General features: G+C 37.6%; 2 protein-coding genes across 23 annotated transcripts in view; one reads left to right on the top strand and one right to left on the bottom strand.

Moving 5' to 3' along the window:
* The window catches only part of CAST (calpastatin), a 108,231-nt gene extending 106,629 nt beyond the window's left edge, over window positions 1–1,602 (top strand). For all 18 annotated transcript variants that reach the window (XM_019428861.2, XM_019428862.2, XM_019428850.2 and 15 more), the window contains 2 exons: window positions 25–90; window positions 1,022–1,602. In XM_019428861.2, the coding sequence (XP_019284406.2) occupies window positions 25–75 (51 nt within the window). In that variant the 3' untranslated portion in view covers window positions 76–90; window positions 1,022–1,602. The remainder of the gene's footprint in view (window positions 1–24; window positions 91–1,021) is intronic.
* Window positions 1,603–2,855: 1,253 nt separating this feature from the next.
* The window catches only part of ERAP1 (endoplasmic reticulum aminopeptidase 1), a 128,054-nt gene continuing 115,115 nt past the window's right edge, over window positions 2,856–15,794 (bottom strand). For all 5 annotated transcript variants that reach the window (XM_019428844.2, XM_019428840.2, XM_019428841.2 and 2 more), the window contains 8 exons: window positions 14,689–14,768; window positions 13,909–14,092; window positions 11,972–12,128; window positions 11,145–11,329; window positions 10,037–10,198; window positions 9,413–9,553; window positions 8,759–8,840; window positions 2,856–4,517 (listed from right to left, as the gene is read on the bottom strand). In XM_019428844.2, coding sequence (XP_019284389.1) covers window positions 4,362–4,517; window positions 8,759–8,840; window positions 9,413–9,553; window positions 10,037–10,198; window positions 11,145–11,329; window positions 11,972–12,128; window positions 13,909–14,092; window positions 14,689–14,768 — 1,147 coding nt within the window. In that variant the 3' untranslated portion in view covers window positions 2,856–4,361. The remainder of the gene's footprint in view (window positions 4,518–8,758; window positions 8,841–9,412; window positions 9,554–10,036; window positions 10,199–11,144; window positions 11,330–11,971; window positions 12,129–13,908; window positions 14,093–14,688; window positions 14,769–15,794) is intronic.

Below are 15,794 nucleotides of genomic sequence, written 5' to 3'. Positions count from 1 at the left end.
TAATGGTTCTGCTTTCCCTTTTAGGCAAAGGATGAAACTTCTAAGCTAAAAGCTGATGAAAAAAATACAAGTTAAAGTTCACACTATTTGGTAAGTTCAGGGTTTGTTGTAAATGAAGACAACTGTACCTTGTTACAGACCTGTTTATAGGCAAGGGAAACTAAACCCACTTCTTATGTTCTTTTCATACTATTGGCATAAAATGCACATAGCATTGTCAATAGGTTAATTCACCGAAAAGCAACAAATGGAATAATATGCTCCTGGAATGTTTAAAAACAGTAATCTTATAATTAAGAGCTCTTTAATATATCAGACTAGGCTCTTAAAAATGACCACCTAAGTCTAGTGGACTCTTTGAAACCCAGATGCTTGTGACTGCAGGTTACCCAGTTAGCCTGTTACATCATACAGTGAAATGTCCTTATGATACTGATATTACCAAAATACCAACACATGGTGAGGGGAACACAAGTACCTCTTATGTCTAAAGGAAACTACAGGGTTTTTTTGAAACAAAAGCAAAGGAAATGATTGACCACTTTTGTTCATCTTAGTTTTGCGAAAGTCAAGTACTTTCTTCTGATGGTGACTGAAGAACTTGTTTGGATAAGGCAATCAGGAGATGTACCTTGAGAGCCCTTATATTTCTTATATGTTTCCTATATATAAGAATAGGTGTTAATCTAAGCCATTAAAGCTTATGACCACTGGCTGACCAAATCCTAAAGAAAATAAAAATGTAGGTTAGATTGGGTTACTCTCTCTCACCACGGTCTACTTTTGTTTTGGATAACAAGGGAGGTATACTCATTAGAACTGTTCCAAAGATTTTTCCCCAAGTTAAAGTTTTCTATTTTCTAAATTCTAGAATTTTCTAAAATCATTCTCATGTTTACTCATAGGAGATTCCTTGTTGCTATCTGTTACGTAGCATTATTAGTAAATGTTACATTTACTATGCCTATAACAAGAAAATTATGTATTGTTCACTGGATTTCTTTTCTTTGAATTTTTCAAGGTATCTGCCTATATAATCTTCAGCTGGTGAATGGTGACTTTTGAAGGACAAAAGGCTTTGAACAACAGAAAATTTTTCTGGGTGGTTTCTAGACAGTGTTATTTGTTGACTGTTGACATCCTAAACATTGGTTATTCTTTTCCCAGAAAGAAAATGAATTTGTCTGGTTCGTCTGTGTAACTGTACTGAGTATTGATAAACTTTGAATTTTTAAAAATTGCCTTCAGTTGGGAGAGACGGGAACTCTATATTTCTAAGAGATATATTTGATAGTTTCTTAAAACAACATATAAAAGGAAAAACCTTTGCAGACTTTTGCACATTCTACACACAGTGCCTGTAAATCTCATTAGTATTTGCCATTTGCACTTCTTTTATTGTTAGCATTTGGAAAACAATGCTTTGAACGTGTTTAATGTTCTGATTTCTCATTACCCATCTCCTCTTGGGCTTTAGAACTGTATTTGATGTTTCTTTGGGTTAATGTTTATAAGTCAAACATAAAATATTGTACAGTGGGCACATATCTCCTCTTGGGCTGCTAATAAATTAATAACCTGGACAGACCAGGACATGCTGCACCCAGTACTCTTTTTTTGCCAGAGGTTAGGACTTCTACACCTTAGAGCCAGCACAAAACATACTAAGACTAGAATCAAGTCAGAAAAGCAAAATGCAGACTATATGTCACCACATAGCAAGCTCCAAAAATAAGAAAATATGATCCTTAGAATATTCATATGCCTTGAACTCACTTGGGTTACTGTGTTAAGCTATGCTTTCCATTTTGCTACATATAAGCAGAGCAGCAATTATCTGCTTAGACCACTGCCACTTTAGTCTGTGCACTGTGTACCATCTGGCTTTAAGGAAGGTAGGTTTACCAAAGATAAAAACTTCTTAAAAAAAAAAAAAAAAGCTATCTGAAATTTAAAAACCTGCTTTTCTCCCACAGCAATTCAAGAACTAGGTTCTGATGTCATACAACTTTGAATGGTTTCTCAGATCTTTTGGAATGAATTGTTTATGAACATAGCACTGATATCCTTGAGGGGATTTCGATAAATAATTTCATCTTTATTTCTTGGTACTGGATGCAGGAAAAGATATCAGGTACATGTCATAAAACTGATTTGGAATTCTTCATTTCAGAAAGCACAGCCTTCCTTAGCATATGTTTTAAGTTCTTATTAGAACTTAGCCGACTTCTCTAAAAATGAGAAATATCACCAATACTGTCCAGAAACTGGGGGGAGGAAAAACAACAACAGTACCTATAATGGGGCATAAAATGATATTGCTAACTCTTCCAAAATTCTCATGAAAAGTCATGCACATACATATAGGATATCATGCTTAGCCCCCTTTAAATGCTGCGTATCTATCCCATGAGAGATGCGGGCATTATTCTATTACTCTAAATCTGGGAAATATAAGCCAGTGCTAGGGAGAGTAAACAGACCTTTTCAAAGCACTGACAAGAAAATAATGAATACTGCTCCTGTGGGATTTCAACTGTATTTCTAAGTCTTTTAATTAGGTAGTATAAAGTTTTCCTTTTTTTTCCAAATGAAATCTTTGACATTGACAGATGTGTTTGCAGGGAAATGGCTGCAGTATTACTAATTTCCCTGCATATACAGAAATATTTTTAAATCCAGAGATTTAAGAAACGCTTGTAAAAGTAAACATTAAAGGTACCCTGAATATGCCTTTTTGTTCATTAGCAATGTCTTCAAGACTTGGGCGTTTACTGGTAATTAATGATGAGACTAAGCTACAGAGTCTGAGTCTTCTTTTACCTAATTAGGAGGAAATGATTGCAAATGTCTGCTTAGAAGTAAATAGAATTTTTATTCCCAAAAAGGTATTTGCACATTGTTGTAGCAATATTGTTATTTAGAAAATGGACTTCTCCAGAAGCAAATTAACATAGGTTCCTCAGGTGACCAAAATGAAAACCACTATTTCCATGTTTCATTAAGTCAAAATACAAAACAATTAAAAGTATTTTACATTAAAATCTTGGCTTTGTATGTCTTTTAGAAGGTTAATACCTGGGGGTGGAAATTACCAGTGATTCCTGGTTTTATTTCTCAAACCATTAGACTATGCAATACATATAAAAAGAGAATTGTAAACACATTCGTGTCACTCTATTCCACAATATATTAGAACACATTGACATTTTTCATATATTCTTTTAAATTTTATAGTACGTTAAACTCATAAAGGCCTTCAAAGACAACTCACTGCCACACTTAAGCTAATATAAATAATTTCAGTTTCACATTATTTATTGGAGACTCTGCCATGACTTAGTGGCAGTGCCAGTAACAAGGTTTTGGGGAATTATAAACTAGGCCAAATATGGAGCAGAGAGAGGAAGCATCACCTACCTAAGTATCAACAGCTCCCAGGTTCAACTTCAAATGAAAGCTTTCTCCTCTAGACCTGAATGTACTCTGCTTTTTTCAGAGGGACACTGTATCGCTCAGGGTCCTTGAGGAAATAGACCACTCAAATTAGGATTGAGAAGAGTTCTCTAAAAAGGTTTGTTTTTTAAACAAAGGTATGGGGATGGATGTAAGGAGCCCACTAGTACTGCTAGGACTATGAAAAGCCAGACTCCCACTTTACCCTCCCCTCATCCTGGAGGGATGAGAGGAGGAATGGTTACTAGAAGGCAGAGGTGGAGAAGGCTGGGTAAAAAGAGGGCCGCTTCTCAGGAGCCAAGCTTTGGTGGAGGCCACCCGAGGCAACCTGCAAGGGCACCAGGGCAATACAACACCCCCATCTATTCTCCCCTACCCCAGCTTCCATCTGCCCTCCTGGGAGACTGACAGAAGTCAGCAAACAAGCCTGATGACATGTGCCTACATGTCAGCCCCTGGACATGTGGCAGGGAAGGGAAAGGTGGAACATGCTTAGTCACTGATCCAGGGGTTCACTGTTCAGCAGTCCTCACTATGCACAGGTCTTTAAAGGAGAGTGACAAAACAGCTTATGGATGACACATACATGGGGAGCAGGGTTTGGAAAGCACAAGGCTTAAGTATAGGACATAAAACGGGAGAAATAAGCTACTCCTCTACAGTAAGGAACCCACCGCTTGGGTTTAGATTGCAGGGTGACACCTGTCAATAAAATACATTGTAGCAGTAACCCATCGATGAACAATTTAGTAGCCCGTCTTGTCACAGGAATAGTCAAATGAGTAAGAAGGAAATGGAAAAATATCTTCAGCAGAAGCCAAAAGAGCCATCTCTGGTTTGAAAATAATCACATCTGACAAAATTTTAGCATAATGTTACCACAGGAACCTCCAAGGAACAAACTGTTAGAGCAGTGCAAGCTTCTCACTTTGGAGCCACACTCTGATTTTATCAAAATTCTTATCCATCCAACGTATGTTTTCCTCAATGGTTTCAATTGTTTGCTGGACACAACGGAGCTGAGAACTGTTTTCTTTCAAGGAGCTGAAGAATCCTTTTACCTTGTAAGGAAAAATCAAATTTTAAAAATCTGTTTTATTGTATTACACAAATAAACTTTCAGGCTAGTTAAAACAAGTCAAAATTGCAGCATTTGCCCAAATTATACATAGAAGGCAGTGCCCCGTGTCTGGGTAGAATTGTGTACACAGAAATTTAAGCTCTACGAAATGAGCTCATGCGTCATGATGTCAAATTCTGCATTTTTCTCTGCAGTTTTATTTATTCCCAGTTGCCAGATTCTAAAAGACTTCACTGTATACCGTTTTATAATTAAGGTTTGAGTGTGTTTATTTAATATATATTGTTATATACACACCAATGCAAGCTTAGTTTTTGTTTTTTGGGTTTTTTAACAGATCTAAAAAGTTAAATGTGCAGAGTATCTTCTTTGCCAAGGAAAACAATTTGAACCCCACAAGTGCAGTCTTTCTCCTTGGGCCTGGCCTTGTAGGTCATTACAGAAACAAGAAGGTTATGGTGGAAATCTCCCAAACTGCCAAATTTTTTACACTAATCCACAATTCATGTATTGTTCCTCCAAGATAAAATCCACACAAAGTTGTCCATGGTTTTAAACAGATAAGACACCGCTGTCTCCTCAAAAATACCTTCCCTGTTTTCATGGCTGGGTATCGACTCCTTTAAGCTCACATGAGGAACAGTGTGGCTTTGCAACAGCATTGACTATTGCAGTACTCTGTTTCACCTTTATGTTTTCCTTTATGTTTTCACAGCATTAATCCGTAAGTTTTTGACTCTGTAGACAGGAGGTAAGTCTAGGTCAAGATGCAGTATTTATTAAGCATGGATTCCAGACAGTTATTTTCTTAAAAATCCATGTTGTAGGGGCGTCTGGGTGGCAGTTGGTTGAGTATCCAACTTCCTCTCAGGTCATGATTTTATGGTTCCTGGGTTTGAGTCCCATATGGGACTTGCTGCTGTCAGTGCAGAGCCTGCTTCAGATCCTCTGCCCCCCTTTCTCTGCCCCTCCTCTGCTCACGCTCTCTCTGATTGAGATGTCTCTCTCAAAAATAAACATTTAAAAAAAATCTGTGCTGTAATATCGTATTATAAATTTGGGAATAAGAATAGGCTTTTGAAAGATCAAATTCCAATATTAAATGATTCAGGTTTGTTTTAAAATTGGTACCTCAATACAACTTTTCAACGAGCTGAAGGCCTGCCCTCTGCTGTAGCAACCTAGACAACACTTAGCATGCCTCATGGGCCTGCATTCAGTTGGAGCTCAGCCTACTGTTACATCCTTTCAGAACTCAAGATTCATACTCAGTTAAAAGAATGACTCCAGGCACTTTACAACAGTCCTATCATATCATTAATTTTACTAATTATTTAATATAAGTTATTTAACTGTTTTCAAATTATTTAAAATAATCCTGAAGGAGCCCTTCATGATAGTACCACTAAGAAAAACAAAACAAAAAACTGTAAGACCTGTGAACGAAGCCAGCTGCTAACCCTTGCCCTTCAACTCTTTTGACCCAAAATTCTCTCCTATCTTCATCTACCTTGAGAAATGCATCCTCTCAACTGAGCATTTGATTCAAACCTGCCTCCTTGAGAACATGTTCTGTGCAATTAAGTGGTGTGATATAGAGACAGAAAGACACAGTTTTATCCTACTAACTTGTTTGATCCTTAGTAAACAACTTAACTTGTCTGGGACTCAGTTTTCACTTTGGTAGCAAGAGGATGCTCTTTGCCTTGCAAAGCACGGGTGAGGATGTAGTTATATAATGTGAGTAAAGTGCAGACCTTAAAACCCAGCTTGTATCAGGGACTCAACCTCATCCCTTGTTTCATGACTCTTTGGCACTTATTCATCCGTCTGGCTGAATTACTGTGCTAGACACTGAGGAGGAGGCAATGAACCATGCAAGCAGCCTGTCCTCTGGGAGCTTACACTCTGGCTGGGAAAACAACAGGCGGTAAACTATGATTACTTTAAATATACCACCGTGGACAAAACACACTGAGGCTATGACAGTAACTGGGGAAGGGGGTGGCCTGCTTTAGACAGAGTAGTCTGGGAAGGTGACATGTGATCTGAGACCTCTACAGGATAAAATGAGCCTTTCCACTGGCTCCTTTATCCAAGCTAGGGAAAGAGCAAGCCAGGCAGAGGTAAGAAGTTTAGAGGCTTGGGGCACCTGGGTGGCTCAGTTAAGTGTCCAACTTCAACTCAGGTCATGATCTCATGGTTCATGAGTTCAAGCCCCATGTCGGGCTTCAGATTCTCTGTCTCCCTCTCTCTGCCCCTCCCCTGCTCTCTTGCTTTCTCTCAAAATTAAATAAACATTGAAAAAGAAGTTTAGAGGCTTAGAGACAAAATAAACACCTGGTAGCCCTGGAACACGAAGTGGCTGAGTGACTCAAGTGTTGTATGAGGGTGACACAGAAAAGCATGTGAAAATGGGCTGGAGAGGTGGGCAAGAGCCCAGTCATCATGGTCTTGTGCACATGCAAAGGAAAAGTCTTGGGATTTATTCCAAGCTGAATAGGTAAGAGTTCATGGAGGAGTCAGTCATGGGTTGATTTTCAGTATTAAATGTGGAAAATGACTTGGTATTAGCAAATTGGGAAGACACTCAGGAGGCTATAGCCATAGGCCAGGCCAGAGATGAGAAAGTCTTGGGGGTGGAGTAAAAGCAGACAAGTGCACAGATACAATATATATGCTGAAAGCCGAGACAACAAGACTCAGGGAGGAGTTGGATGTCAGGACCGAGAAGGGCTCAAACTGACTCCCACATTTTACCTGTCAGTAAGACACTCTCCCTTCTGATGACATCCAAGATGTCATTTCCATGCTCTACCTCAGGGCCTTTGCACCTGATGTTTCTTTTGCACACGACAATTGCATTTCCTTCGGTTTCTGCTCAAAGGTCTCCTAATCATTCCATAGAACAAAGCTCCATCCCGTACCCACTCTCTCCTTACCTTGCCTTATTCATCTTAAGAGCATGTAACCACCTGACATAGGTTGATCTGTCCGTAACTGATTCCCCAGAATTTAAGCTCTATGAGGGCCAAGACTTTGTCTACTCTGTTCGTCATCATAGCCCCAGAAACTAAAACCATGTTTGCCTTATAATAAAAATGTAATGTCTTTAAAAAAATAATGAGAAAAGACTTGAAAAAGCAAGTGAATGAATGAAATGTTTTGTTGCTATAGATCTGGTCTATGGACAGCTGTCTTGCTACTAACAGCCCCTGACTGGTCTTCAGTCATCACATAGAATAGCTCTGCCGTAGACCTCACTAGAGTTCAATTCTGAATTGTGTGCAATTTTACAAGCCTGCATGAAACTACTGAAAACTAGAGAAAATCAGGGATGCAACAGTTCTTTTGATTTTCAAAGCATTCTCCCTGTATCAAGCTGTATCATGGTGTAACCAGACTATACAATGGAAGTATTCCTAAAAAAAAATAATATTAGGCTCTCAGATTTTATCTAAAGGCAACCTATTTTTAACGCCATGTAAAATTTGTTCTACACCTTTAGAAAACATTATTAGAGAAGGAACACCACACAACAATGACCTAGACATCCACTTCCTCAAAGTTTAAGGCCAGAAGAAAAGTTTGCTTTGGTGGAAAACTTTTACATTTCAGGTTCTCTCTTACCAGACAATAGGAATAACTCCTATGGTTTTCTCATTTTTTGTCTTGACTGCTAGGAAGTGGTGATACATTTACAGTTGCAATAAATTATCCTCAGCATAAATCCCTCATACAGTTACCTCTTTCTGTCAATCATGCAGCTTTCTGGTATTTAACATTTCTGTTATATATGGACATTACAAGTTGCCTAAAATTCTTCCTGCAAGTACATGGCATATAAATAAGTAACAAGAAAATCATGAATCTAGATAGTGGAGAACCAAGATTCCAGATTTCCTAACAGCTAGATGATCACATAGGGCATTTATATTTCTCATGATCACTTTTAACATCTGAATAAACAGAGATTAAATGCTTCCAGTAATTTTTAAGCCCTAAAAATTTTAATGGCAGAGCTAAGACTTCTTAACATGTTGACAAAGAGGCATAGTTTTCAGTAATTTATTGTAACTGATTTTGGTTGGTGTCCAAAACACCACAGCATCCGAAAAGAACATCTACTAAGTGACAAAATCCATTCCTAACTCCTCATACCCTTTTGTCTACCCCGTATTTATTAGCTAATTGTCACTTAAATTTAAAAGTTTTGTTTACCTCCTCAAGCCGTGCTCTTGTGGAGAACTGATTTGTTGTTCCTATTACCATATTTGTTAAAGAAGATGAGCCAAGTTCAAACCTGCAAATTGAAGTTGTCAAGATGTATCATAAAGTATTTATTCACTTAACATGTTTTTAAGTGCCATATAGATTTTACAAGAATTAACTAAAAACTGGTTAGGCAGGAAAAAAATCTATGACATGATCCGCATCCTCCAATGTGTTAACATACCACTGTAAAATATAAATACACCAACAGCTGAATAAAAGATGCAGTACCCTAAAGAAAGTGCTAGAGGCTTAGTAAGTGCTATGAGAGCTAGGCAAGTGCAGGTGCAAACAAGCAGAAGTGTTAAAGCAAGACATGGGTTGAACTGTGCCGAGGAAGGCTAATTGGTCAGCAGATGCAGAAAGGGATTGGAATGGAAAACTGGACTACCCAGATTCATTAGTTAGCACTAAATTCTGAGTTTTATATTTTCTAAGAATATTTTTAAAGTATCTCTATGTGCTATCTGCAATAAAAAAAAAAAAACACAAACAAACAAACAAAATCCCTTTAGACCACCACTGTTGTTTTACAAACAAAGCTAAAACACAGCCAGGTTAATGGACTTTTCTAGTCACGGCACAATTTTTGGCACTACTTACTTTTGTATAAGTTTATCCCAATTTTCCCTCAGAAACTGCCAGGCCAATGGATATCCCACCGGGTTCCTGCCAACAGCTCTAAGGATATGTGGAAACTCTTGAATTTTTATTTTATCTCCCTTAAAACTTTCATCTAGTAGCCTAAAATGAATAAGAGAAGAAATGGTAACAACGAATAGTCCTTGGAAAAGTTGTAAGTCATTTCAATAAAATAATGCGTGAAAGAAAAAAAGCCAATCCGTCAATAATAAAGACCAAATAGGTAACTAGAGTGCTAATAAACCTGCTAGATGTACATAATAAAAATTCACACTTATATAGTGTTCACAACACCCATTCTCATATAATCACATTTGTTCATAAGAGAAAATAAATAAGAAAGGTATATCTAAAGGTATGTACTTCTAAACATGTTCTTTTAAAAACATACAAATATATATTCCTTTAAATATTTTTCCTAATACCTGCTTCTCACTAATTAACTACCATACTCATTAGATGTGTGCCCACTTAACTGTTCCCAGCAGAATAGGCAATTCCTGGCCAAGAGAACAAAAACAACGTCAGAAGCATCTGATGTCATTTAATTCCTCATGGCCATGTAAACACGAATGAATTACTCACCACTGAAGCTTTCCCTCATTTTGGCTAATACTGAGGGCAAATTCAATTTCATTTTTCTCGGTACTGGACAAAGATGACTGATATTTACTATAAAGAAAATCCCATCCTTCAGGGTTCTGGACCCCCACAGCGAACACCGCCAACGTTACATCACTGGGCAGGCTGCAGAAAAGAACATACCTAGTGAGAGTCTGAGATGTAGGAAGTGTGTTTGAATGTATAATGGTGACCAATTACAAGCTGATAAACTGGCCTGGTGATCAGAGAAATGTGCCTGGAAATGTCAACAAAAATAACCTCTTTCCTTCAGTTAGATTTTAAGAAAGAAGTACAAGAAAGCATCTAAAATTCAGTTTTAAGTCCCGTTCTCAAAAACATCATGTGAAATTCCACTTTGATAAATACCAACATATCTAACATACGTTAATGATGCTGGTAACTCGACGGATGGTCACTTTTTAAACCAAAAGAAAGAAATGCAAACTAGACTCAAGAAGTAATCCATGAACAAAGGTCAGGAATCCAACGGAGCACTGTTTGGAAGCATTTCTTTAAATGGAAGCATGTATACTTTTTGTTTGCTTAGTATTTCCTGGAGAGATTTAAGCCCCAAATATAACAGTCCTTAAGTACAGCAAGAATCAATTCCAAATACAGGAAGATCCTACTTTGCTTAGACAGTGTCAGCAAGTGTTTATACACACCCCATCAGGGACTTTGGAGGCCCAAAGGAGCTACCTCTATGGCAGGCACTGCCTCTGTTCCTATCCAGGATAGCTGTTTTTGTTCTGACCCTTGCCTCTATTAAATTGGAATTATTCTAATCCTATTTTAACTCTGCAAATATTTGATATATATATATATTTATATTTATCTGCAAATATTTGATATATGTATTTATCTTTATATATATAAATTCCTAGTATTTCTTAAAAGAGAAAGTTGAGAGATACATAGATAAATCTTAAAAAATAATTTATTTTCTCAAAAAGTACAGCAGAGGAGACTTATCTACACTTGTTTTTTCCTCCCAACATTTAGCACCAATGATGAAAAACAGAAAAGATACCCTTCATATGAACAAATGGGTTGTTCTGTAAACACAGACCTCAAATTTCCACCAGCTTCCTTCCACTCTCTGAAATAGGCTTCTGCCCTCTGTACACAGGGCTGATACTTGCACATGCAGGCAAGGAGGAGGAGCTGGCTCCGCAGCATTCGCTGTGAGACTGAGCCCTCATCTGTCCACGTCTGATTATCAATGAGGTCCCTCAGCAGCCTGATGAGAAAGGCCTGCGAGAAAGCCACATGTGTCACCACAATGGTCCCAGGCCATCTCATGTTTTATACAAACCAACACACCCTCGGGATATGGGGGTTAATTTTTAAAGCTTAATCCAATTCTTATTTTTAAAATCATGTAATTCTGTTTATATTTAATTATAAAAGGGTCAAAAACAAGAAAAAATGATTTTACTATTTCCATAACATTTATAAGTATACCTTCATCTATTTAAAAATCAGGATGAACTGCCATTTTTGAAACAAACTAAGAGAGTTGATAGCACTAAATTTTGAGAGCAAATTATACAAAAGGACTTCATGACATTTTGCCAAAAATAATGCTTTTGTGCCTCTTCCTCAAGTACCGGACTCAGCATATCTTAATAGTAACCATCAAAATGCAGTAGTAAAATGAAATAAGTATTTGCAAAAAGAAAGGAGTAACAAATCCATAAAAATTGAGTACAGATTCTTACCGTCTGTGCCAGTAAGACCCAAATTTTTGCTAGTCTAAACACGGAGTTAATTTTGATTTACTTTTCCTTAATATATGTGAGGACATACATACATGAACAATGGTAAGGATGCTTTCCTACACCCACACAAAAGCAAATCAGTTATGTAACTATTCAATTTATTTAAGGCTTCTACCTTGAACTGATTTTCCACTTCCTTCATATCTCTTTTCTCCATCAGTTTATACATAGGTATCAGCTCATTCAAACCTTGGAACACGGGCATAATTTCAGTTTCATGCTTCAAGTATAGGGTTAAATCCAAGGCTTTTTCAATTGATAGCTTTCCATTGCTGGTCAAGAGACACCATGGTTAGCAGTTTAAAAAAAAAATGCAGGAAATCAATTTTTTGTTTCAAAAGATATTTTCATCTCCCAGCCAAACATTAGTCAGATATTAATGCCCCCTTAATAATAGTGACCTTTATATAAGTATCTTTTCTTTCACATATAACACTAGCTTATTTACCATTGTGGAGGAAGTTTCTCGAATAACAGGGCCAGGGCTAACTTGTGGTTAAGAAAAAATGGAGACAGGTCAGCATCTCTCCCTCTGTGGAACAGTGGATTGTGTGTTCAACTTCCAGAGTAAGATGGCAGTTTTCATCAAAATCAGTAATCTTGGTTGCAGAGATTGCCACTCAGTCAAAAGTCTGAGTGTCTGGATTGAACACATTCTTATCTCCATTTCAAAAAGAAACTGAATATAGATGTAAACCCTTCATTATGGAGGCCAGGGGTTAAAAGTCTCAGTGGCAGGGTATATGGTTAGGTAAGTAAACACAAAACCCTCTAAGAATTAAGCAATAATGTTATAGAGGGAAATGGTCTCAGTAACGCAGAAACAGCTAGATAAACAACTTCTGTCCTTATCGTCATTGCTTTTTGCCACCTTGAGAAGTCAGAAATGAAGAACTCAACATTTAGAGCAAAGGTACATGGGAAATGAGAACTATAGAATCATTCCTTCCCACATGGGTGACTCCCCTTAGGACTTCAGTTCTGCCTAAATATTGGAGAAGTTTGAGTTTCAGGTTTAGGAATCATTTCCTTTTTTTCTTTAAGTTTATTTATTTTTAAATATTTATTTTGAGATAGGGAGAGGGAGAGAGGGAGAGAGGGAGAGAGGGAATCCTAAGGAGGCTCCTCGCTGTCAGCACAGAGCCCAACAAAGGACTCAATCTCACAAAATGAACCATGAGATCATGACCTGAGCCAAAATCCAAGAGTTGGGCACTTAACTGACTGAGCGCCCTAGGAACCATTTCCTTAAAAGCCATTGTCATAAGGCAAAAAATTAGAGAGAACACTGTCCTTAACAACTCAAAGATCATTTGGTTAGTCCACATTTTATGAGCATGTTCCATACAGCTGCTGTGAAGTTCAGGTTTCCAGTTTGAGGGTTGGGGGGAGAAATTTTTTAATAAAAGAGTCACAATGCAAAAACTTGGTACTGAGCCACTTGGTCTTCTAAGAAGGTTTCCAGAATGTGAAGGACCCAGCAGGGCAGAAACCTCCCGTATTATAGCAGGGCCAGAAAAGCTGCAGGACAAAGGTCTTCTCCAGAATGTTGATCTCCTGATTTTCTACACCCTTTTGCATCAGTCTGAGTTGTTAATGAAAAACATCAGGGGCACCTGGGTGGCTCTGTCAGCTAAGTGTCTGACTTCAGCTCAGGTCACGATCTCGCAGTTCATGAGTTCAAGCCCTGTGTCAGGCTCTGTGCTGACACCTCAGAGCCTGGAATCTGCTTTGGATTCGGTGTCTCCCTCTCTGTGCCCTTCCCCTTCCCCTGCTTACATTCTGCCTCTCTCATGGTCTCTCAAAAATAAAATAAAAACATTAAAAAAAAAAAGATTAAAATACAGGTCACTTCTTTTACCTTACTCTGCAAACACAGACACATGGCTAACCATGAGACCAAAAGCAACCTTGGACTGTAAGAAGAACTTAGGGGAAGACACCTTTCAACTTCTAATTAGCAAGTAATCATTTTCATCTTCAGAAATCAAGCATTCAAATGCTAACAGCTGCTTTCAGAAATAAACCAAGACCCTGAGGAGTTTGTATTACCTGACAAGCTGAAATGCATTGTTAATGAGACTGGCCCGATCATTGCTGCTGATTGTTGTATGTGCTCCTCTTAAAAGACCACTCAAAGAATCCCATCCATCATCCTCATAATGCACAATGTAATAGCCATTCATTCCAACATTAAATTTGATCCATTCTACCTCTTCTGGGAGAATGAGCACATCTAGAGCAAATAAAATAAATCATAGTTCCATTTTCTCTCTTCACTGATGAAAGCTCTTCTGATCAGAGACTGGACAAAGAAACTAAAGGGAAGTTTAATATTGAACAATTTTAATACTGAAATGAGTTTCATATTGAACACATTTATTTTAGAAACCATAAAAGCCCATTCCAATAGGTAAAAGCCAATACTAGCTTGAGACACCATTTTTTTTCAGATTTACAGATCGAGGGGAAGAATACAGCCACATTTCAGGTCATACATACAAAATAATCCAGCAATGTTAACAAAATAATAGGGAATTTTCACTAGTAAGCCCTCCTACTTAGCATTACATAATTCAACTGCTTTAATCTTGGTCTGGCAAGATTACTGGCTTTTTGACACAAGAGAATATTTTGAACCTTCTATCTTCACTAAAATTGAAAGCCAAAGATTTGCTTTCAATAAAGGTTTTGAATATATTGAATATATTGAATAAAGGTTGACCTGGTCTTTCGGTTTTAACCAAGATAAATAGTACAACAAACTGAGTACCTAAGTCTTACACATTTCCAGTTTCTTAACTTATCCTGGTTATTTCTACAAGAAGTTACCTGTTTTTGTCTTCAGCAAAAATCTTTGGACTGAGTCTGATTTGCTCGTAATGAATGTCAATGGAACATGCCACAGGTACCTTCAAGAAAGGATGCATTATTTGTTGACTTACTTCAACAGTTATTAAATCATCTATCATATGCCAGACACTGGCTAGTTTAAAAGATGGTACCAAAACTATTACAGCCAAGAGGTCAAAACAACACCAGCCTGTTTTCCTGCCTTGCAAGGGATGCCAGCTCGGGCAATGTTTATTCTTCTTGGGCTTCTCAGTAGAGCTAGGAATTTGAGCTCCAGGGAGCCCTGGCATCCTTTGCAGTGGTTGGCTGACTGGAACTCAGAGGTCCTACCTTAAAAACTCTGACCACTATTAATGGAATAAATTGCCATCATGTGGCCCCTAAATAATCTGTTAAGAATACAACATCACTTCTGTAAAATTCCTGCCAATGATGCACAACCTGAATCTCATCATGAAAACAACAGAAAATAAAAAATGGAGGACATTCTATTAAGAAAAGTGGTCTGTACTCTTCAAAAATGCCAAGGTCAAGAAAGAAAAAAGTTGAGGAACTGTTTAAGGAAGCAAAGAAAAAAAAACAACACAAAACTGAACATGGGTGACAATACAATGTGATCCTATATTAAATCCTGAATGAGAATTTTTTTTCTTTTGCTATATAGTATTATGACAACTGGAAAACTGAAATCAACTTTACAGATAAAAGGATTATATCAATTTCATTTCATAAGTTTGATAATTATAGTGTGCTTACACAAGTCAACATTCTTGTTTTTATGAAAATATCACACTGAACTATTTCAGGGTACAACTACCTTCAGCTAAGAAAAAATACAAGCTCCTCTGGATCCAGGAGGGCAGCATAGGAAGAAACCAAACTCACTTCCTCCTGTGAATACACCAAATCTATACCTACGTATGGAGGGCACCTGTTGGGATGAGCACTGATGTTGTATGGAAACCAATTTGACAATAAATTTCATATTAAAAAAAAAAAAACTATGCCTACATATAGAACAACTCCTCCTGAAAAAGAACGGAGGGATGCCTGAATACCTTCTGCACAACAAATGACAGAGGGAC

The sequence above is a fragment of the Panthera pardus genome, unplaced genomic scaffold, assembly GCF_024362965.1.
Source record: "Panthera pardus isolate Hobbes unplaced genomic scaffold, ASM2436296v1 HiC_scaffold_2, whole genome shotgun sequence".
In the NCBI taxonomy this organism is placed as follows: Eukaryota; Metazoa; Chordata; class Mammalia; order Carnivora; family Felidae; genus Panthera; species Panthera pardus.
Note: the sequence above shows the minus strand (reverse complement) of the source record. Positions and strands in the feature narration are given on the sequence as shown.